General features: G+C 36.0%; 2 protein-coding genes across 7 annotated transcripts in view; one reads left to right on the forward strand and one right to left on the reverse strand.

Moving 5' to 3' along the window:
* Positions 1-24,726, reverse strand: part of LOC127858494 (dolichyl-diphosphooligosaccharide--protein glycosyltransferase subunit 2-like) — a 227,138-nt gene that overhangs the window by 59,342 nt on the left and 143,070 nt on the right. The gene's annotated exons all lie outside the window — the stretch shown is intronic.
* LOC127858496 (KICSTOR subunit 2-like) overlaps positions 6,122-24,726 on the forward strand; it is a 217,081-nt gene continuing 198,476 nt past the window's right edge. For 2 of the 5 annotated variants that reach the window (XM_052395689.1, XM_052395690.1), the window contains exons 1-4: positions 6,132-6,150; positions 13,908-14,043; positions 14,361-14,456; positions 15,442-15,623. In XM_052395689.1, the coding sequence (XP_052251649.1) occupies positions 14,412-14,456; positions 15,442-15,623 (227 nt within the window). In that variant the 5' untranslated portion in view covers positions 6,132-6,150; positions 13,908-14,043; positions 14,361-14,411. Of the gene's footprint in view, positions 6,158-13,907; positions 14,044-14,360; positions 14,457-15,441; positions 15,624-16,365; positions 16,504-19,168; positions 19,308-24,726 lie in introns of all 5 variants that reach the window. The other 3 variants (XM_052395691.1, XM_052395688.1, XM_052395685.1) reach the window with 3 other exon arrangements.

The following is a 24,726-nucleotide window of genomic DNA, read 5'->3' on the forward strand; positions in this document are numbered from 1 at the left end:
ATTTATAAACAAACGAGCAGTCAGTTACTACTTCGCATGATTTATCACCTAAAACAGAATAACAACTGTAACGAATGGTATGATGATAATAAAATATGAATAATTAACATTTACGACTAGATTCTTTGCCCCTAGGTCCATCTAAAGTATGTTTTATTTGCAAGAAAAATCTCTATTTCGTCCGAATTCTATGTCAGTTATAACTTATATAATGGATTTACGACAATGGTTTACGACAATCAATTTCCGGATTTGGGGTTACAAGCCACCAAGAAAACAGTTAAGTGACTGGCAGCGTTTTCGCTACACCAGTAAACCAAGAATACTTTAAGGAATTGTCAACTGAGTTCCATACCTCATCGAGTGTTTTGTGCCTGTAAACCAAGAACACTCTCCACCCTGCAAACAAAAGACGTCTTTTTACGTCTTTTTATGGTTGTAAAGACGTTGTTCTGCCCAGAACAACGCCTCAACAACCATAAAAAGACGTCTTTTGTTTGCTGGGCAGCATCCTTAACTGAGTTCCATACATCATCAAGTGTATTACGCCTGTACACTCAGAACACTCTCCAGCATCCTCATCTGACTTCAATACATCTACGAGTGTCTTGCGCCTGTAAACTAAGAACACTCTCTACATCCTTAACTGAGTTCCATTCATCTAATAGTGTCGTGCGCCTGTAAACCAAGAACGCTCTCCAGCATTCTCAACTGAGTTCCATACATCTACGAGTGTCTTGCGCCTGTAAACCCAGAACACTCTCCATCATTCTCATCTGAGTTCCATACACCATCAAGTGTCTTGCGCCTGTAAACCCTAAACACTTTTCAGCATCCTCATCTGAGTTCCATACATCATCGAGTGTTTTGCGCCTGTAAACCCTTAACACGCTCCAGCATCCTCATCTGAGTTCCATACATCATCGAGTGTTTTGCGCCTGTAAACCCAGAACACTTTTAAGCATCATCAACTGAGTTCCATATATCATCGAGTGTTTTGCTCCTGTAAACCCAGAACACTCTCAAACATCCTCATTTGAGTTCCATACATCATCGAGTGTTTTGCGCCTGTAATCCCAGAACAAGTTCAAGCATCCTCAACTGAGTTCCATACATCATCGACTGTTTTGCGCATGTAAACCCAGAAAACTATCCAGCATCCTCATCGGAGCTCCATACATCATCGAGTGTTTTGCTCCTCATCATCCTCAACTAAGTTCCATACAACGTCGAGTGTTTTGCGCCTGTAAACCAGGAACACTCTCCGGCACGCTCATCTGAATTCCATACATCATCGAGTGTATTGCGCCTGTAACCCCATAACACTTTCAAGCATCCCCAATTGAGTTCCATACATCATCGAGTGCCTTGCGCATGTAAACCAAGAACACTGTCCAGCATTCTCATCTGAGTTCCATACACCATCAAGCATCTTGCGCCTGTAAACCCACAACAATTTTCAGAATCCTCAACTGAATTCCATACATCATCGAGTGTCTTACGCATGTGCACTCAGAATACTCTCTAACATCCTGAACTGAGTTCCATACATCATCGAGAGTTTTGCGCCGCAACCTATGACACTCTCCATCATCCTAATCTGAGTTCCATACATCATGGACTGCCTTGCGCCTGTAAACCCATAACTTTTTTTTTTTAATTTTTTTTTTTCGGTGTAGCTGTTTAACCAAGCTTTTCACCTTAGATTGACTTAATATAACGCCAGGAGACTCGAATAAATACACTTCATTCATTCCATTGGCTGATTTGAGCATAATCACCGCGTCTTTGTAGTATAGGATGTAACACTTCTCGGTCTAGGGAAATGCGGAACACTCTTTGCATGTTCATATATATACATGGTAACGGATTTTGGCCCAGTTACAATTTCGCATTACCGGTAAGTTCCATCTCATATTCCTTAAGAACTTCAATATCAGTGCTGGGTCAGTATATCGTCAGGGGAAGACGGAATGGACTATCAATAAATGCCGTATGTAGATAACATAGTATTGATTTCAATATATCAGCTTAAACGAATTTTAGGGGAAGAAATGAATGAAAACCTATCGGTAAATGTCTTTTTTGTGTCTTGTTTTGTGAGACAAAACCACCGAAATGTATAGTGTCCATGATATAAGGGAAATCGTTTAATTATCTAGACACTCATGTTTGACGTACGCGGCCAGTCTGTCCAAAAATCTGTATTGTAGGCTAGAAAAGGCTACCGACAAGTATCACTTGTCTATGCATAACACAGTGTGACTTCAATTTCAATCGGAAAGTATCGTGGTTTGATTTTCCATTTACAAGATGCAATGAGATTTTTAAAGACCCGCGTTTTGCGCAAATGGGGATGATGCAATATGCTGCCAGCATAGCTTCAGCCCAGCTTGCGCAGCCACGCAGTTTTGTAGGGATGTGCATACTGAAGAGGATACGCATGAAATACCTCGAAATCTGCGTGCTTTTTATAGAGGAAAGCGTAGCCCATGACCAGACTGCGAAAGTGTGCAGGCTGGGCTTGAGCTTCGCTGTTCGCATATACAATAAGACCAATTTTCGCACGACGCGGATGTAACAGTGTTATTTGAGTGTGTGTTAAAGGGGCCTTTTCACAGATTTTGGCATGTTTTGAAATTGGATCTAAAAATCTCCAGTAAAAATTCAAGAATAAAATTTAAAAAAGAAAAAAAGGTAACCCTCAGCAGGGCTCGAACCACTGACCGCCGGAGTCCTGGAGTAAAAACGACTTAGACCACTCGGCCATTCTTTCTGATACAATAATACACGAATTTTATACTTTATATAAGCAACCCTCGTAGTTTCACAAAATATAACGACAACAACAGAACTCTGCAAATTATTAATTCGTTTCGCGTTGCAACGCTTTATAATTTTCAGGTTTTTAAATCGTCAAAAGATGCATATAATGTCTATTTTAGAGCATGATAAATGTTTAGTGTTACTATTTCCTCACAAATATCATAACTAAAACGAAAATTTTCGAATCTGAAACAACTTTTATTTCAATTTTTTTCAATTTACCCAAACGTGAAAAGGCCTCTTTAAGAAAACTGCGTCTTTATCAAATATCAACATACCATATGTTTCGATGACGAAGAGATAAATTCATAGTAAGCCATGTGATAATCTCACGTAGTAAACTTTGTATCTACGAACACTATTATGTAGTTGAAAATACGTGCGCTTCATAACAAACAGTTCGTGCGGTTAAAATGCGACTTTTGGGTGAAAAAAGAAAACAACAATAATTTCACCTTTTTTTATTTTACTAACTTAAAAACACGTAAATTTCTACCTGTATTTACAATTCAGAATACTAGTATACAGTACGTCGAATATCTTTATAACATATATTTCTTGTTCATTATTAAAATTTAACTTATACGGGCAAAAGCCCGCTTAGCGGGCGTTGACCGTTCAAGCATATGGACATTTAGACCAAAAAATGGACAAGGGATGCATCTGATAAATTTTCGACACGTGACATATATTTTCGCGATGCAATTACCTCCCTTGTATACTTATCTTGTCCATGTTCTGCCTCCGTTTGTTTAGTTGCGGATTTATTTCATTCTATAAATTCAACATCTTAATGTTATTATTATCCTCAATAAACAATAAGTAAAACTGTCATGTACATCGGCGTTGATTTCGAGCTCTTAAAATTTTAAGGTGAGCTAACCACTGCGCATCTACAGCGTCCGGTGATTACTTGTCAGAATTCGTGACGCATTTTCCATTCGCTCTCAGACAGTTGTTTTACGTGTGATCATGAGCAATATTCTGGTGAGTTTTGATTGTTATCCATCAGCAACACATTTATTCACAAAATTTAACGCTATTCCGATTAAATTTTTAGTCTTTTAGCGTATTTTAAACGTATTTACCCCGCGTCTGCTCGCATCCCGAATGGTTACACATCACTATATAAAGTTTAGGCATAAAACCACAAAATCTAATACCGTTGGATTTTCGTACCAAAATCTTTCGAAACACATATCCCAGATTCGAAATCAACAACAAAAACATGACATTTATATAGTGTCTGCATCAATTATCAAACTTTAAGATATTTGTTGGTTTTCCGTTTTTAGAAGCTGTTCTGCCAAGGCAAGAGCTGGGCATCACACACGTCGATCAACACTGACAGTTTTGGTTTCCAGAAATCAAAAAAGGAGGGATTCCTGAACTATCAACGTTTCCAAGCTATACACACAGTTGTTAGCTGTGGTGATCTTATTTATTGGTTCTGTTGGTTTACTTGGATGGAACATGTGTGAACTTTTATAGAACTTTGAAAAGTCTATATCTGTCTATCTATAAACAAAAATCAGCTATTGCATTCTACGATCAGATGTGCAAACATTGTCAAAGGGTTATTAAATTAACAATTTGAAGGCAATTATGCTGAAGAAATATTAAGGTTCCCATGCAAATTTAGTCTGTAAATAGACAAGTGTCTGCCATAAAATATCAAACTGGTAATACAAAACTTACCACAAGTATGTGAAAGCACTAAGTATGTAAATCAATGTTTAACTACATGTAGTAATAAAAAAAACTAAGTATGTAAAAAACTGTGTTGTGATCATTTTTAGTAAGATGTAATTCTAAACATTAGCAAAAAGCTTGTTTAGTTAATTCATAATGTCATTAATATGCATTTCCTTTCTATTGTGTAATTAATAAATTTGTTGTTACTTGTTGTTCCATGGTAAATGTTTTATGCGCTTGTAAAAAATCAGCATTGTTAATTTTGTAAAAGGTAATAAAATGTTACTTCATAAATTTCACAGTTTTTCAAAAGATAACATCACTTTGTAATTTCATATACGTAAATATTCTTGTAAGTTGATGATCGTGTTTTAGTATCACTTATTGTGTAACTATTATTTTATGTGCAAATAAATGATGTGAAGTGTTTTGTATCTCCACACAATACCACAAACCTTTTTATATATATACTGAATATATATACTAACATCATTTACATGCTTCTGCTAGCGGCTCAGCCAAGAACAATGACTGACATAAATAAGCTCATATGATTACTGATAATCTATGTTTTATTGTATGTGTTATTTGAATGTTTTTATAAAAAAATATGGATGATTTTACATTATGTTAATTTGCATTCAAATTGTAACTTTACAGCTACAAACTAAGTGTATGCAGTTTAGAATGTGATTTATGAATTGCTACAAAATGGCTAGTTTTTTAGTGTTGACAAAATTTAAACTATTCGCCAAAAGTTTGCAAAAGAAAATTAGAACCTTGCAAGATACCTGTATTTATGAACAATTTTAATTTTCAAAACAAGTATGCTGTCTTTCTGTTCCACATAATGATAATACACAAAATGCTGCCAATCAAACTTGATTTGACACATCACATTATTTTGATTATGTTAAATCAGTGTATGCTAAATTAAAATCAACTGCTTTAGCAAGCTTAAGTTGAATTGACACATTTGCTGAAACAAACTGTTTCCTTGGTAAGACCAGTACTTAGTGTCTTTAGGGTGATCTAAAGAACGCTCCCACATAAGGGATCAATACAGAGGCCTCCCAGTGACTTAGCAGACACCATATCCACTATACCGCAGCCATCGAACCAGCTTTAAATTCCTGCGGCAAGAAAACACACACAATTATAAGATGCTAGATCTTAAAGCTAGGAACATGTTACTCGTTTGGAACAACTATAATATTTTGAACACAAAAATGTCCATATATTTATAAAAAAAAATACATCGTTATCAAAAAAGCTTTTGCCCGTAAATTAGGTAGCACCTATAATCATGTTAGAATACTTTAAAATATTCAAGTAAATAATACTAATTTTCATAATAAAATACGTAAAAAAATACAATCCTTCCAGATCTGGCAGGAGTTTCTTGCGATGGCACCGATTGTATGTGAGAGAATAGAACGACAACTCTGCATGGAGATTGATACTGTTATCGAACTTCTCTTACAATCCGAAGTTATGATAGAGGAAGTAAACCAGCCTACGACTACTGAAGCAAACTTCACACAGCAGTTACTTCCCTTGGGCATGCGCCGTCATTAAATAAATAGAATAAGGGAGACCACTGTGTAAGAGATTGCTACTGATTTCCTGGTATGAAGTATGTTCGTTTGATTAATCATAAATCTATTAATTAAAGAAAATATTATTGTGACAATAACTTTGACATAAAAAGTATTATATATATATATAAAATTTATAATATTTAAAATATATGCACACGCCTTTGTTTTAACGACACATTACGTATTACCTTACGAGAACAAAATTTCGGATAAGCTTTAATTCGGACATAATTCGATAAAGATGTGAACCCTGTGTATGCTATCAAATTAATATGAAGAGTCTCGTATGTTTAATCGTAGGATTACAGGTGCTACCTAATTTACGGGCAAAAGCTTTTTAAGTTTTTTTGATAACCATGTATTTTGTTGCAATAATTAAGTAATGCATCTTAAAAAATCAATCTTAAAACGAGTTACATGTTCCTAGCTTAAAGATCTAGCATCTAATTTTTATTTTGTTTTCAAGCAACAGGAATTTAAAGCTGGTTCGGTGGCTGTGGTATAATGGATGGGGTGTCTGCTAACTGGCTTAGTCACTGGGAGGTCTCTGTATTGATCCCTTAAGTGGGAGCATTCTTTAGATAACCCTAAAGACATACTATGGCGTACCATTTGGGTTGAAAGTCAAGAAGACCTACCAGGTAAAAAGAGAAATGTACGTCGAAGTACAACAATTGTACGTCGACATACAAATATAAAATACACTTCAAAGTATATGTTTGAACATCAAAGTACAATTTGTACTTCGACATTCATGTTTGTACTTCGACCTACACATTTTCTGAACAGCCAATCTAAACACTTGTCTATTGAGCCACTTTTCCTTCTGATTTATTCATAATAAATGTTTAAAATATTTTTTTAATTAAGGACAAAATGAATAAAAATATCAGAATGAGAAACAAAACACATAGAAGTTTCAAGTATTTAAGCCATTGAAAAAGATTATATACAAATTTGAAGAAGATTAAATTGTTACCTTTTTAAAATTTAAATTATTCAGCATATTGTGAGTATTTATTCATGCGGGGCGGAGTATCACGACCGTCCAGCGCATTGCTGTGTAGGAAATTCCCAACGGTAACCAAACAGTTACCAAACATTAACGGGATAAATAATGTATACTAACCTCCCCGTTGGTCGTATTTTGTAATAACCATAACTTGCATAAGTCAGAGGTTACTTCCACCACGCCAGGTCAATAAATACGCACAATATCTATGAGTAAGCGGTCGATAGTCGCATAATTTGTTATAAATAATAATAATGTTCAATGTCAAATATCTCTAAAAGCAACAGATGTAAGGTATCTTCTGATTGGCTAACACTCAAGGGTCGGTGAAAATTGTACGTCAAAGTACATTTCTCTTTCTACTTAGTAGGTCTTGTAGACTTTCGACGTCATGATACTTCATACATGTATAGACACTAAGTACTGGTCCTACCCCGGAAACAGTTTGTTTCATCAAATGTGTCAATCAACTTGACAGCTTGCTAAAGCAGTTGCATTTAGCATACAGTACACTGATTTAACATAATCAAAATCATGTGATGTGTCAAATCAATTTTGAGTGACAAATTTGACAGGATTTTTTTCAATCCAATAAGTTTTAGACTGTCAAATAACACACAATACCTATTGAGAGCCATACCTGGAGCTTTCGTCTGTATACCACTGACTTCATCAGAAGAATGATTTCTACTGTTGGGAAACGTTAACACCGCTATTTGTCTTCTTTTTTATTATCAATGTATAATTATGTGTAACAGCATAACAACATACTTGTTTCGCAATTAAAATATTTAATAAATACAGGTATCAGGCAGGATTCTAATTTTCTTTCGCAAACTATTGTTGAATAGTTTAAATTTTGTCGCCACTAAAAAACTAGCCAATTTGTAGCAATTCTTAAATCACAGTCTGAACAGCATACACTTAGCTCTATTGTTACAATTTGAATGCAAATATGAGAATGCATGTTATATCATCCATGTTTTTTTATTTAAACATTCAAATAACACATAACACAGTACATCTATAAAAAGGTATGTGGTATTGTGTGGAGATACAAAACACTTCACATCATTTATTTGCACATAAAATAATAGTTACAAAATAAGTAATACTAAAACACTGTCATCAACCTACAGTACACGAATATTGATGTATATGAAATTACAAAGTGGTGTTATTTTATTACCTTTTACAAAATTAACAATGCTGGTTTTGTACTAGCCATAAAACATTTATCATGGATTAACAAGTAACAACAAATTTATTAATTACACAATATAAAGGAAATCATATTAATTGCATTATGCATTTACTAAACAAGCTATTTGTTACTGTTTAGAATTACACTATCTTACTAAAAATGATCACAACAGGTACTTAGTGCTTTTACATACTTGTGGTAAGTTTTGTATTACTAGTTTGACATTTATTGGCAGACACTTGTCGATATACAGACTAAATTTGCAAGGGAACTTTCATATTTTTGCAGCATAATTGTCTTCAAATTGTTAATTTAACAACCCTTTGACATTGTTTGCACATCTGATCTTATTATACCATAGATTATTTTTGTTTATAGATAGACAAATATAAACTTTTCAAAGTTCTATAAAAGTTCAAACATGTTCCATCCAAATAAACCAACAGAACCAATAAAAATCACCACAGATAATAACTGTGTGTATAGCTTGGAAACTTTGATAGTTCAGGAATCTCTCCTTTGTTGATTTATGTAAACCAACACTGTCAGTTTTGCTGGATAGAATGGCTTGTGTGATGCCCAGCTCTTGCCTTGGCAGAACAGCTTCTAAAGACGGAAAACCAACAAATATCTTAAAATCTGATCAATAATGCAGACAAGTTATAAATGTCGTTTTTTGTTGACTTCGAATCTGGAAGATTTTTTTTACGTAAAATTGTGATAAGAAAATCCAAAGGTATCGGATTTTGTGGTTTTAGGCCTATCTTATTATAGTGAAATGTAACCTTTCGGGAAATCGGTAAAGTGCGAGCAGACGAGGTGTAAATACGTTAAAAATTAAAGCTAAAAGACTAAAAAGTTAGATCGGAATAATTTAAATTTTGTGAATAAATGTGTTTCTAATGGATAACAACGACAACTTACCAGAATATTGCTCATGATCACACTTTCTGAGAGCGAATGGAAAACGCGTCTCGAATTCTGACAAATAAACAGTAGGGTGTCGTTATTGAAATAACGCGATAATACTGGAAGAATAGAGATGCCAACTATAATGTTTAAAACAAATATTTTTTTAACAAGCGTATGTGATTTGTCAGGATAATAATAACAATAAGATATCGAAAAGATCAAAGCAAATAAATTCGACAGAAATCTGATATTCGGCAATATATTTAAGACGGGTTATGTTCACGTAAATTGTGTTTGGTAAAGACTGTCACTATATGAAGTGAACCAGTCTTCGGCTTATACCCACTGAAGAAGAGTATTCAGGGGAGATAATTGAGTAATGTCTTAATTCTGGAACGGTTGCGAAGAAAAACAAATAATGCGAGAATATTTAGTGCGATTCGCTACACAATTATGATGTCATTGATATATTTTTTCCTGAGTTATGTATTTACATGTGATTTAGCATATGTCAAAGGAATTTTTATTTGTTCAAGGTCATAAATAGCATCGCGAAAATATATGTCGCGTGGCAATTTTTTTTGAGACGCATCCATATGTGGTATTCTTATGTAATTTTATGTCTAAATTTCCATATGTATGAACGGTCAACGCCCGCTTCGCGGGCTTTTGCCCGTAATATGAAGAGTCTCGTATGTTTAACGAACATTTTGTAATCAAAATCACACATGTAGTATTAATTTGCAACCAATTTTATTCGTCAACAACTAATGTTAGTGAATTTTCTTTCACCCTATCAAGTTCAACCACGGAATAAAATGTCCAACAAACATTCAACAGAGCTCCAGATATGGCAGTGCTCACGCTGCTGCCAGACATTATCGCCAATGGCGATTATTTAATCCAACTGGCTATTATTTCTTAAATTGTCCAGAAAAAATGGCGATTATTTTATCCGCCTAGATCAAAAATAAATGTGCCTCTACAAGTTTTCCGGCGTGTGGTGTAGTGGATGAGGTGTCCGCCTAGCGATCGGGAGTTCGTGGGTTCGCTCCCACTCGGGGAGCATTCTCATTATCTCCTCCATAGACACCTAGTACTGGTTCTTCCCAGGAAACGGACTCGATAATGTCCCTCAACCTATAATGCTCTAAAGGGCGCTTGGCAGTATATATATATAGATAGATAGATAGATAGATAGATAGATAGATAGATAGATAGATAGATAGATAGATAGATAGATAGATAGATAGATAGATAGATAGATAGCCTGTAAATCGGGCCATCAAGCAGGAAAAATCGATAATGAGATTACCTGTGTACACACTTGACCCTGTGTATTTTCATACACGCGACAATAACTTCTGTGACATCGTGGCCTAGAGCGTTTTTCTCAATCAGTGTCCGACAGAAGTGATATATTTCGGAAAAAACGTCTTTAATCTCCCAGTGCTTTACCAATTATCGGTAACTGTTAGATTTTCGTTATTTTTTCGCCAATTATTATTTAAGCGTCATTATTGAAAATCGCCGCAAATATTGTCGACTGGTTAAGTTTTTCAAGCCGTTTTTTTTCTGCTATTAGATTACGTTGAACATTTCTTGATTAAATAATTATTTAATCTCCATCAACTTATTATCCCCGTCATTACCTCTATCTGTTGTCCGCTTCAACATTTCTTGATGTGTGATAATGATTTCATTTTTTTTTTCGTAGCTGAATAAGCCAGCTTTTCACCTTACCTGACCTTTGTAAGTGTCCAATCAAATTCAAATAAAATTTCCCGCGGCTAGATACGAATGAATACACTTCATTTATTCAATTGGCTGATTTGAACATACCACCAGAACATTGGAAACATGGATCCGTGTTTGTAACACTGTTTTACTGCATGAAACAATTGTATCTCTAATGAAAAGGCATGATAGATAGATTACACTCAACTCTCGACATCAACGCAGTTTGCACGTGCACCTTTTTTTTTCAGAATATTGCTAGCGCCAGTATCAGGGTCAAATCGCGGCCAGTGAAATAATCGTTGTATATAGACGCTATCGCGTGAACTAGGTGAAGTGTTTGGGTTATCTGGAAGACTTGTGGTCAGCAGCAATAAATCACTTTATCGGGTTAACCTTCTCAAAGGGTCAATCTCAGCATGTTATCTCATTAACAGCTGCAGACCATTATTGTATTGCTGATAAGAGCTGAAGTCTATCTGACTCAAGAATCTGGCATATACCCTGGACTGTGGAATTTTCTTTAGACCAGAAATATGTTAAATGAAAATATTCAGCGATATAATTATGGTATGTCAATACTAGATTCTTAATGTGTTTTCAGCAATATCATGATATATAATATTTTTGATTTATTTAACAAGAATTATTCCACCATATTGACTAATGTATTAAGCATGAGCGCAATGATTCTCAATACTGTTAATAATCAACAAACCACTAAAACAGGTTTGTTCGAAGAACGCGCGTATGAATATTTAAAATATGTACGGATTCTTCGTGTGTGGCCGGTTGACTTAATGTTTTAATTTTACTTCCATTCTTCTTTTGGTTTTCTGTTTTGTATCTATAGGTTTATGACAAGCAATATGTAATAATGTAAAATAAGCCGCGAAAACTCCGCGTAACATCCCGTTCTACGTGTGAAGCAGCTAAGAACTGCGCAGAAAAAGACATTCGCTATCTTTGATCTCATTCATTGAACTCTTTACCTTTCACAAAATCCAACCACAATCAACTCCGTATATCTTTTTTTAAAGATATTTCTTGTTTGTAATTATTTTGTTTACGTTGCTCAAATGATACGGTAATTGCTTTCAAGTCAGCGGGCGCTAATTGTCGTCTGCTTTAATTATTATAAAGAAGCCGATTTTTTTATTTGTCTATATTTATTGTGTTTTTGTTGCTCAAAAGACTATTTAAAGTTAAAAACATTCGACACTTCTCAAAGGTAAGTAGTAAAAAAACTTGAGTTTTGCAATGTTGCAATTATACACGTTTTTGCTACGTTCTGAAAACCGTACCATTCTACGCATGTTGCAAATTAAAAGTCTGCCATCTCGCAATTTTAAATTATGTATCTATTATTATGCATATTTTATTTCATGTGCAAAAGAGGTATCTCAATATGTTTTCGGACAGGCGTTTTCGGATACGGTACAGTTTGTCGATTTTAATTTACTTTCGGCGTTCTTATAACATTTTTTTATAGAATGACGAATACATATGCGGTGTTACGGATGGTCTGGTTGACAATTTTTTTGTATGGTACTAACCAGAACTTGCTCCTAGACGGACTTTAAAAATTGAACAATTTGAAAAGGCAGTTTTTATTTTATGAATAGTACTTAAATAAAAGTATTTATCTTTTTGTTTTAAAGTATATATGTATGTTACTGTAGCTTATGTCTGGTTTGTTAAGTCACACCCACAACCTTGATTGTATTCTTTGTTGTAAAGCCATGATAATATTTTATAAGAAAATGCCACTGATATTATGCTTGTTTTTAAGTATATATTATAAATCGAATCCAAGAGATATACATTTGATAAAACATAGATAAAATGAGATTCATTGCTTTTTCTTTTTGCCTTCAGTACCATTTTGCGGAAAAGTCCGCGTCTGTTTTGGCTATTATGTTTTTTTAAGGAAAAAATGAGGGCTATTATTTTCTGAAGGCCAGTGTGAGCACTGATAAGGTTTTGTGAAATTCTTAACGTTACTACCAGATTTTCAAAAATAAATCTTAATTCTGAAATTTTATTCTTAACGTTACTACTAAGTTTTGGAAAATAATTCTTAACTTTTCTTAATGACCTAAAAATAAATAGTAATGGTTATTTTCGTGCAAAAAATCAAAATAAACATACTAGCAACTTAATTTAAATAAGTTCAACAGTGTCTATTCAGTATTATACAATTTTATTTTTCAAATACCTTCATATGCCCTAACTGTGCTTAGATTGCATGCCTTCGATTAACTTTTACATATTTCACAATTAAAACGGGTCACCCCTTAATTCTTTTCAACGATTGGCCACGGAAATTGTCCCTTCCACTCGTTCAATGTTTTTTTGTTTAAGTTTGCACCCGTCGTGTCGCGTTTTTTTTTTAGCTTTTCCCACTGATTCGGCAACTAAACATACAACATCGTATAAGATCTTTTCTATAATGTCTTTCTTAACATTCAACTTGGCTCACTTTGCGTACAATATATTAAAAGCGTGTTTTTGCACGCTTTGCAGTTTTTTTTAGGACGCTCTCTGGGCGCCGCCATTGTTTTCTGACAGATAGACTGTACACACCGCTTTTATTGGAAAAAATGCGTTTTGTTAAACAAACCCGATAACCATTTTATATAAGCACCGAAAATATCTTTAATACGCGAAAAGAACTCAGTAAAAATCGATACGAACCGATGTACAAATAATATTCGTATCTTGGTTTTGTAATTCTTTTTGGTACGACACGATTTTAAAATAAATACGTAACGGTCTTGAAAATAATTCGTAATTACAAAAATACGACCCTTATCTGGAGCTCTGATTCAAGTCCAAGATCTTATAACAGACATTTAAAACAAACATTTACTGTCAACAAAAGTAAATAAATATATACATATACACAGTAATTTTTCAGCGATTGTTGGTGATCAATGTCGCTGCCACAGACCCCAACCTCTCCAACTTCTACTGGGGAAAGAGAGGAAGGTTAACTATGCCAACTCTTCCAACTTCTAAGCCAGTTTGCATTTGATAAGGCTAAGGAACTTTTAGTGAGTATGTGTTGAGTACTGTTGTTCATGTAATGATAAAATAACATTCCAAATCTTTGAAAATATTCACAGGGGTGTGATCATTCCTCCTTAAAGCTGATTTTAATGTCAAATAATTTAACAAAAAGTTATTTATTTTGCTTGATCTATATACAAATGAAGAGTTGAAGAATTGACACCTGTCAGGGGGGTACATCATTTTCCGCCTCTGAGCAAAAGTGGTTTTTAAATTGAACTCCTGTATTCACCAGGTATTTATTTATAACTAGTAAATGTAGGTACGATATGGCTTTCTTTTAATTCATGCCTGCTTTTAGGACAAAGAGAAGGAAGTTCACAAGGCAGCGTTTGGCTCCTCATGGGCTCTTATGGTTCATATACTGGGCCAATTTGAAATGGCTGAGAAAGCATATGTAAGCAGTTTCATGTAAAACTGTGACTCAAAGCAATAAGTAATTAACATATACATATATTGAGAAAATAGTAGAATCTGAGGATGCTTTAATGCTTTAACAGTAAAAAAGTAATTTATTTAACATATTTTAACATTTTTTAACTATTTTGATCAATGTGTCCTAGACTTCCCAAAAAAGAACACAGATCTATACTTTTTGGAAAAAAACATTTATCAACTTATTTGCTTGACAACATCTCTTAAATGGATGGCTCAAAATAAAATGTGATAAAGATAAGTAACTTTTTTGAACAATTGTAAGGGGTATCAAATAGATTTAATGAAATAAAATTGGTGTAAGACTCAAATTATTTTACAATTACATCCGTCACTGTGCTGTCTGTTTTCAAGCAAGCATTGTTATGTGAGAAAACAGGGTTTCAGACATGCGTGAGGCTGCACAAGCAATTTTGACCCATTTGGTCAAAAAATGAGATTTTGAGATATCATCATTTTCTTGTAAAATTCCTAGTATTTTTCATTATACAGCCTTTTCGTGAACACAGTGTATGAAATTAATAAAGTGCAAAAGTCTAAAATGAGTTTGTTTTTATTGCTCATATACTACTCATTTTAAGCAGTATTCAAGTAACAGTATACACAAGTAAAATAGTGTAAACATGTTTAAATATAAACACATTGTTAAAAGCATCATTTTATTTTTAATTTAAAATTGTTTCCATGGTAACCATTATTTGAATGACGTCGGCGCCAAATGGGTCAAAATCGCTTGTGCGGCCACATGTGTGTTAGGTGCACTTTCTGCTTCAATGGAATGTTTTCTTGATAGGAAGTATTTTCTAAAGGAAATTGCAGTTAAGGCAGAAAGTGTCGTCCCTGATGGGCTTGTGCATACTGCAGAGGCTAATCTGGGATGATACTTTACGCACATGCGTTTATCCAAGTTTTCTAAGAGCGTGGCTCATATATATTCATGTTCACAGACACTTCGAACAGCATATTTAACGCTGCTTCAAGACCTCAGAAAAATAGAAGAAACTGTCCGGCAGCAAGACTCACTTGTCTTTGGGTTGCCAGGACCTACGAAAGATTTTGAAATTTTGCTATCACACTTATGTTGTCAGCTATGTGAATACATAAGAGCACGGCAAAAGACAATAGACTTGTATCCTTTTTAATTGGTGTGTTTTTAAGGATAAACATGGTGTTGCATGTTTTACTATGAAAACAAAAACAACAGCAACACTAAGAATGTATGTGAAAAAACTTCATCTTAGAATTCAAATGTGTGTGGTGTGTATATAATACTTCCAATAATGAAATTGAAAAAAGGAATGTCTTGTAAAAAGACATTAAACATTGAAATTAATATTGAGATGGCTTTCTTTACATTAAAAATAAGAGATCTTAAAGACTACCTTGTGTCATTGTATTGCATTAATTTACTTACATTAGCGCCTTTGAACGTGCACTCTTGCATGAAAAGGGCGCTATATAAATCCGGTATAATAATAATAAGATATTAAACAGCACAAAAAGTGTGAAATTGAACAAGCATTCTTTTAACTAAAAATTAGAAATCTTTGAGCAGACGCTCCAATTATAAATATACAGTAAAGTATTATATGGATACAGACTAAAGCTAATTTGTTTATCCAATGGTAAGTCTGTTTAAGTCATAAAACAGGCGGCATATGCATTCTTATGAATATGTTGCTACGAGTAGTTGATCGTTAGAAGTAGAAGATTGAGCTTTCATCAGATGGCATTTTTTAATAATTTATTGTAATACCTCACTTGTGCTGTCATCAAGTCAGTACAATATATATTTGAATTACAAGAAACTCTTTGCTGCCAAAAAGGACAATTTAAAGAGCAATAGAACAAGACCCTTGACATTTTGACAGTTTTGAGCAGATCAGCACTATGGGCACTAACAAGAACATGAACTATGAGGACCTTGTGAATGTTATATCAGAGATTGTGTTGCTGCATAGCAAGAACTTCCATCACCCTTTCCTGGCTGATCTCAAGTCAGGATTCACGTGAGTACTGTACTTTACCATGTACTGCATGAGACCATGTATAATGCTCATTTAAGTTACAGTTATTGATATAAATGATAGCTCATAGATATTATTTTGCAAATAAGTTGTAAAAATAGAGTTGTATCAATATAAAATGCGCACCAAATTTTTAAATTAAAATTTTGTGGGTTTAAAGTTTTGCGTTATACATTGTAAAATACGATTTAACTGGAAATTCATTAACTCTTCTTTCAAACAAGCTTTTTTGCAGGTGTTTCTAGCTCACCTCAGCACAATGTGCTCATGGTGAGATTTTGTGATCGCCTTTTGTCTGTCGTGTGTCGTCCGTCGTGCGTTGTGCAGCGTCAACATTTGCCTTGTTAACACACTAGAGGCCACATATATTGTCCAATCTTCATGAAATTTGGTCAGAAGATTGGTCTTAATAATATCTTGGATGAGTTCGAAAATGGTTACGTTTGCCTGAAAAACATGGCTGCCAAGGGACGGGGCATTTTCCCTTATATAGCTATATATGGCTAAAAGCTATAGTAAAACCTTGTTAACACTCTAGAGGCCACATTTATTGTCTAATTTCTATGAAGTTTGGTCAAAAGATTGGTCTCAATGATATCTTGGATGAGTTTGAAAATGGTTACGTTTGCTTGCAAAACATGGCTGTCAAGGGGCGGGGCAATTTTCCTTATATGGCATTATATGGCTATAGTGAAATCTTGTTAAAACTCTAGAGGCCACATTTCTTGTCCGATCTTCATGAAACTTGGTAAGAAGATATATCCCAATAATATCTTGGACGAGTTCAAAAATGATGCTGGTTGGTTGAAAAATATGGCCACTTGGGGGCGGGGCATTTTTCCTTATATGGCTATAGTTTAACCTTGTTAATACTCTAGAGGCCACATTTATTTTCCGGTCAGAAGATTCGTCCCAATGCTATCTTGGATGCGTTCGAAAATGGTTTCGGTTGCTGTAAATACATGGCCACTAGGAGGCGGGGCATTTTTTCTAATGTGGCTATATATTGCTTTAGTAAAACTTTATAAACACTCAAGGGGCCACAGTTATTGTCCGATCATCATGAAACTTGGTCACAAGATTTGTACCAATGATATCTTGGATGAGTTTGAAAATGGTTCCGGTTTGCGGAAAAACATGGCCGCCAAGGGGGCGTGGCATTTTTCCTTATAGACAGTTTTTTTTCCCACTTTTTGGGAAGATAGCCCATGGCTTTGGAATTGGGAATTTTATCGGCATTTTCATGAAATTGGGAAAATTAATTCATTAGCTTTTTTTTCCACACGAAAAGTCCACTAATTAGGGAAATACTAAATTTGATATTACACTTTATTATCATTAAAATTAAAAGAACAAAATCATAAAATACTTTGTTAGATGTAATTGAATTAAAATTGAGATAAAATAGGCATAAGACACTTCATTCCAAAAAAAAAAAAAAAAAAAAAAAATTTTTTTTTTTTTTTTGGAAATTGGGAATTTTTTGCCACATTTTGGGAAAAAAGTATACTTTTTGGGATTGGGAACATAGCCGAATTTCGGCTATAAAATCGGGCCAAAAAAAACCCTGATATAGCTATAGTGAAACCTTGTTAACACTCTAGAAGCCATATTTATTGTCCGATCATCATGAAACTTTGTCAGAAGATTTGTCCCAATGATATCTTGGACAAGTTCGAAATGGTTCCAGTCTCTTGAAAAACATCGTCACCAGGGGGATTTTTGTTTGCCTTATATGTCTTCATGAATCTTCTGGAAACTTTGTCAGAATATTTGTTTAAATGATATCTTGGATGTGTATGAAAATGGTTCTGGTCTGTTCAAAAACATGGCTTCCAAGGTGTTCACTAGTCATGAAAGTAGTCATGAAAGTTGGTAAGGACATTTTGGTTTAATGTTCTAATGACATCTTGGGCTGCACAGAACAGGTCAGTTCCTTTGAATCTCAGGTGAGCGACTCTGGGCCTTTCAGGACCTCTTGTAACACTGTTCTCTTCTACACCTGTTCATTTTTCTTGTAGATTTAATAAAAAAACATGTTTAAACACAGTTATTTCATCCTGATTGCATTTAAAGCAAACTTTAAAACTTTAAAATACATCTTGGTATGTGTTTGACAGATGTTGAAAATGCTTCTCTTTAACATGGCCAAGGATACATCCACAAGGCAATTGAAACCTGTTTATAGTTCTTAACCCTTTTCCTTTTAGATACCCACTTTGATTGGTGTGTAGTCCCTTAGAAAATCAAATTAAATTGAGGACATTTCTTACTCGCTTGAAGTTTTAAAGGCTTTATTTCCGACCTTAAGATACTGATGAGCAGCAAACAGCATAAAACATAAACAGTTTGCAAGTAACTTTCAGGCTGTTCTAATCTGTGCTGGTTGCATTTAGCCATTGTCTCTGTGATTTTGAGCGGGAAAGGGTAAAAGAAAAAGGAATAAAGTGTACACTTATTTTTGCCATAATTGGTTATATTCTCTAAATTAATTTAAAATAAAATTCAGTTAACATAAGAACTAATGTTAAACAGAGTTTAGGAAGATATCTTCATTTAATTACCTATTCATATTAAATTGGGATTAAAAAAAACAAAATTGGATGAAAGAAAGATAAACAATAATTCCCTTTTACCCCTGCTGCAGGTACGACGGTGACACCATCCAGCACCTGCTGATAGCCCAGATCCAGATGTCAGAGGGTCGGTTCCTGACCTCACTGTTACAGTTGCACCAGGCTCACAGCAAGCTTATAAGCTGGGGGTCTGCAGCACAGGCAAGGGAGGTAAGCTGAAGAGTTCTCTCTGGTCAGAGTTGTCTTTCTTTGGTTATAGAAGGGTCAATTTCTTGCTTCCCTGTTACAACTGCACCAGGCCCACAGCTAGCTCACAAACTGAGGGTGGGCCGCAAAGTCAAGCGAGATAAGCTTTAGAGGTCTCTTTGGTTGGAGTTGTCTTTCTTTTGATCTCCGTGTGTTGGTTCCTTGCCTCCCTGTTACAGCTGAACAAGGATCATAGCAAGCTCACCAGCTGGGGGTCGGCTGCACAGGCAGGGGAGGGAAGCTGAACATTATCTGGTTGTAGTTAACTTTCTTTGGATCACTTTCACAATAAGGATGTTGTGTCGTTGGGGTAGTTGGTTAACTTTCTTTAAAATGGAGTAAACGCAAAACTCATTTACATCTCAGGGCATTGAATTAAGTAATAAACCAAACAGTAGCTTTATCAAGAAGAATAATGAGCCCTCTTGTTTGTCTTAAGTTTTCGACTTGTTTTGCAATTACTGTATATGTGAGGTGTTGTTGTTGTACCTTCCTTTTTTGATTGCATCTTTCCTTACAAGGGAGAGAATCAATGATATTTCAATGGCAGTTGACCTTATGATTTTTTTACACAATAAGAATCGGTATTATATTCTTTTAGTTAAGCCGGCTAGCTCTGTTGCTAGAGTGCTGGACTTCAAATCCAAGGTTTGTGGATTCAATCCCCATCCTTGCCACATAACTCATGTGGTGATTAATCATTAAATCCGTTGTGGATTCAATCCCCATCCTTGCCACATAACTCATGTGGTGATTAATCATTAAATCCGTTGTGAATTCAATCCCAAACCGTGCCACATAACTCATGTGGTGATTGTTCATTAAATCCATTGTGAATATACCCCGGCCTTGCCACATAACTCATGCGATGATTGATTATTAAATCGGGGAACACAAATATTTCTAAACTGCACTCGTCCTGCAGGACAAGTGCATTCAAATGTTCACTTGTCCTGCAAACACATGCACTTGTCCTTCAAATAAATGCTGATATAACTAATAAAATTCTTGGTCAGACAGTGAGGGATACAGCACACAAAGGCTGCAAAATAGTTTGTCATTCTCCATTTTCGCCCACAAATATTCATCAAACCATGCATTTTTGACAGTTCTCGAACATTTGGTCTTATGGTATACCAACTGCTGTGTTTTCCTTTTTTTCAAATGCTCGCATACTTTCGGTTTTGGACGTTTGAACATCGTCCCCGCCCCCTTTAAAGAACGCTCGTATGTAAGACATTTTTCAGGCAAAATTCAGACTGCCTCTCTGGTTTAAAACCATACTTAGCAGTTAAATAATTATTTAAAAATCAATACTAACAGTGAATGCAGTCGGATGGTTCCCTGTCAACATGGACGCGCAAAGTTTACACCAAAAAGCAAATATTTACTCGGGGAACAGTCTCACATAACAACGCGCACTTGCTGTATGAAATTTACAATTACAATTTCCGATTCATTCTTGTTCTACTTTCGGAATAGATAAGCTTCAAGAAAATGATTTTATTTAATGAAAAAGAGTCTTACTGGTAAAAAATACATATTTTAACATCAGTTTTGTTTCACTCGTCCTGTGGGACGAGAGCTTTAGGGAAATTTACTCATCCTTTCAAGATTTGACTCGTCAATACGAGAGGACGAGTTGAATTTTCGTCCCCTGTTAAATCCTTTGTGGATTGAATCACCAGCCTTGCCACAAAACTCATGTGGTGATTGGTCATTAAATCCTTTGTGGATTCAATCCCCAGCCTTGCCACATAACTCATGTGGTGATTGGTCATTAAATCCTTTGTGGATTCAATCCCCAGCCTTTCCACATAACTCATGTGGTGATTGGTCATTAAATCTTTTGTGGATTCAATCCCTAGTCTTGCCACATAACTCATGTGGTGATTGGTCATTAAATCCTTTGTGGATTCAATCACCAGCCTTGCCACATAACTCATGTGGTGATTGGTAATTAAATCCTTTGTGGATTCAATAACTAGCCTTGCCACATCACTAATGTGGTGCTTGGTCATTAAATCATTTGTGGATTCTATCCCCATCCTTGCCACATAAATCATGTGGTGATTGGTCATTAAATCCTTTCTACAGCTATTCTCCCGCTACCTCTAATTCAAGTACAGCAGTTGTCAATTACTGGCATAATATGTGAAAAAAGTCCTGATAACCAGAAATCTCAGGAAAACTGTGTGTCTGTTAATTGATTCCCTTGATATTATTGAAATACTTTTGAAGACAGTGAAAAACTCAACGAAAAAAACAAACAAATATGTGTTTTTTGTGCATTATGCTAATGAAAAGATAATAACCACTTTAGGACTTCAATGGTCTCACAAACATTTGTGTTTAATTAGTAGAAAGGCCTTTATAGTACCAAAGTTGCCATACAAAATATTCTACATGTTTTGCACTCAACCTTTCCTCCATTTTGATTGCAGACGACCAAGAGAGGCATGTTTGGGAGCACTTCAAAGACCTGTCCTCCTGGCCCGCCCTCTATTCCTGGTTGCTAAGATACAAGCACCTGCTGGTTGCCAAGGTGACATTGTAGAGTGGAGCATCCCAACCTAACTGCTGTAAATACATGAAACAAATATGCATGAGTATGCTGAACTTTAATAATATATAAATTATATTCCTCATTTGTACTTTAAAATAAACACAAACAAAAACCTTAGTGCACAAGTTGTTTTTTATTTAAACAAAGATAACGTAGCAACAACATACTGGTACAAATTCAGACAACATGCATAGACGAACTAGTTTTCAAGTTTCGTAATTATTATGTACATGCAGTGTGCATTCACAAAACAGTTAATCGCCATAAAACATATTTACATATATTTCGTATCTTCAACAATAAACAATACATTCATCTACGCTTCATCTTCGTCAACGTCACAGACATTCACACGATTTTTGTTCAGGAACACGATGGCATCCCGATGCAACTTAAGAGTCTGTTTCTCAACTTACTGAGCAGTAAGACGGTTGAACTAAACACCCTTTCGGATGGCACTGACGTCGCGGGCACCGAGAGTACACGTCGGGCTACCACTGCCACCTTTGGGAATCGTGCCTCGTTCTCTCGCCACCACTGCAGAGGATCCATGCCAACGGACTTATCGTTTACATAGCACTGAAGCTCATCCTCCAGCGTACTCTCCGGTGAGCCAAAGTCCAGAAAGTCCAACTTTCGTCGTTTTGATCGGGTCTCAATGTCACCGTTGTTTATTTCGAACCTAAGGGGCAAATCGTCCATGCGCGACTCAAACGTATCCTGAGTAATTTTCCGTTGTTTGGACGAGAAGAACGCGAGTTTCTTATAACGCGGGTCCAATAGGGCACCCAATGTAGCCGTTGACCTTGCTTCTACTTCCGATTCTGGCTGGAATCACGAATCGCTTTTTTAACCAGGTTTTCCGAAGGAAAAAACTGGTTATTAGATTGGCGAATGCGGGCGGGCTGGCTGGCTGGCGGGCTGGCTGGCTGGCGGGCTGGCGGGCTGGCGGGCTGGCGGAATAAGCTTGTCCGGGCCATAACTATGTCGTTCATTGTCAGATTTTAAAATCATTTGGCACATTTGTTCACCATCATTGGACGGTGTGTCGCGCGAAATAATTACGTCGATATCTCCAAGGTCAAGGTCACACTTTGAGTTCAAAGGTCAAAAATGGCCATAAATGAGCTTGTCCGAGCCATAACTATGTCGTTCATCGTCAGATTTTAAAATCATTTGGCACATTTGTTCACCATCATTGGACGGTGTGTCGCGCGAAATAATTACGTCGATATCTCCAAGGTCAAGGTTACACTTTGAGTTCAAAGGTCAAAAATGGCCATAAATGAGCTTGTCCTGGCCATAACTATGTCATTCATTGTGAGATTTTAAAATCATTTGGCACATTTGTTCACCATCATGGGACGGTGTGTCCCACGAAAGAATCACGTCAATATCTCCAATGTCAAGGTCGCCACGACTAAAAATAGATTTAAAAAAAAAAAAACTTACAAAGGGGGTTAATTTTTTTTGGTCATTTCAAAAGTTCACTTTGAGTTTTCTCCCTTTATCAGATTTTTTTTTCACAATGAAAACCTGGTTTTGTGACAATTTTGTCCCTTGTTTCACTCGATGAGCGATGGAACTGTCCGTTGAGCAAGATACAAGGCTCTTGTTGACCAATCCACAAACGATCGGATATATTTCCGACACAGACATGTGACTCTCTGTACTCATGTATGCTGTCGTATCCGCTAACGGCTTAAGAATAACACACAACTCTTCAATAATGTCCAAATCCGACTCCCTCAAGTTGAGTGCGGCGTCTTGCTTTTTTGTTAACTTTGGATCCAGCATGATGTCAGTAAGAACGCGCTGCTGCTCTACTAGGTGTTCCATCATCAGATAGGTGGTGTTCCACCGGGTAGGGACATCTTGGATAAGAGTGCGTTGAGGGACGTTCATCGTCTTCCGTCTAACACCCAGTTCCGCCGTCAGCGTTGTGGAATGCTTGAAGTGGCCGACGAGTTTTCTGCACCGACTGACAACCGTAGACACTGAAGGCAATTCCATCGCAGGCTTCAATGTCAGTTGTAGAGTATGGGCGAAACAACCCAGATCACCCCAATCCTCACACAAACTTGCAGCACACTCGATGTTTCTCGCATTGTCATGCACAAAAGTGTCCACTTTACCGTTCAAGCTAAATTCGGTCAGCAGTCCTTAAGGCGATGAGCAAGGTTCTCCCCAGTGTGACGTTCAGGCATGGCACGCGTGATGAGGACGTTTGACTTGAGGTCCCATGCGTCGGTCATATGGTGTTCAGTGACGGTGATGAAACTCTCGGTGATGAAACTCTCGGTAGAGTTGGAGGTCCAGGTATCCGTAGTGATAAACACGGACGGAACGCTTTCTAATTGTGACATCAGCGCCTCAAGCTCCACGTCATAGCGTCGCTGGATACGAGACCTCACTGTTTTCCTACAGGGCACTGTGTAGTCGGGGGCTACGATGCTTATATACTTATCCACTATACTAAGAGGAACATAATCAGAGACGATCATGTCGGCTATCGCCTGGGTGATTCTCTCGCTCTTGAGTGGCGCAGTGAAGAAAGACGTTACCGCAGACTGCTTTTTCGGCGTTTCATCTGCGAAATAGACAAAAAAACAATGATTATACGAAACGCACAATATAATTTTAATTAAAGACAGGCTGTATTTCTCTTTAAGCTGCGTAAAACTTATCATTCTCCTTATAAAAGACATAGCGTTATTTAATTTTGTCTTTTGAATGAACATTTATGCACACATAATCTTCCTCACTCCGTCCGTATCCCCTGGTGGTAAAAAATCTCTATGCTAGTGGAAAGGCAAT

Source organism: Dreissena polymorpha, chromosome 14 (assembly GCF_020536995.1).
Source record: "Dreissena polymorpha isolate Duluth1 chromosome 14, UMN_Dpol_1.0, whole genome shotgun sequence".
NCBI classification, from domain to species: domain Eukaryota; kingdom Metazoa; phylum Mollusca; class Bivalvia; order Myida; family Dreissenidae; genus Dreissena; species Dreissena polymorpha.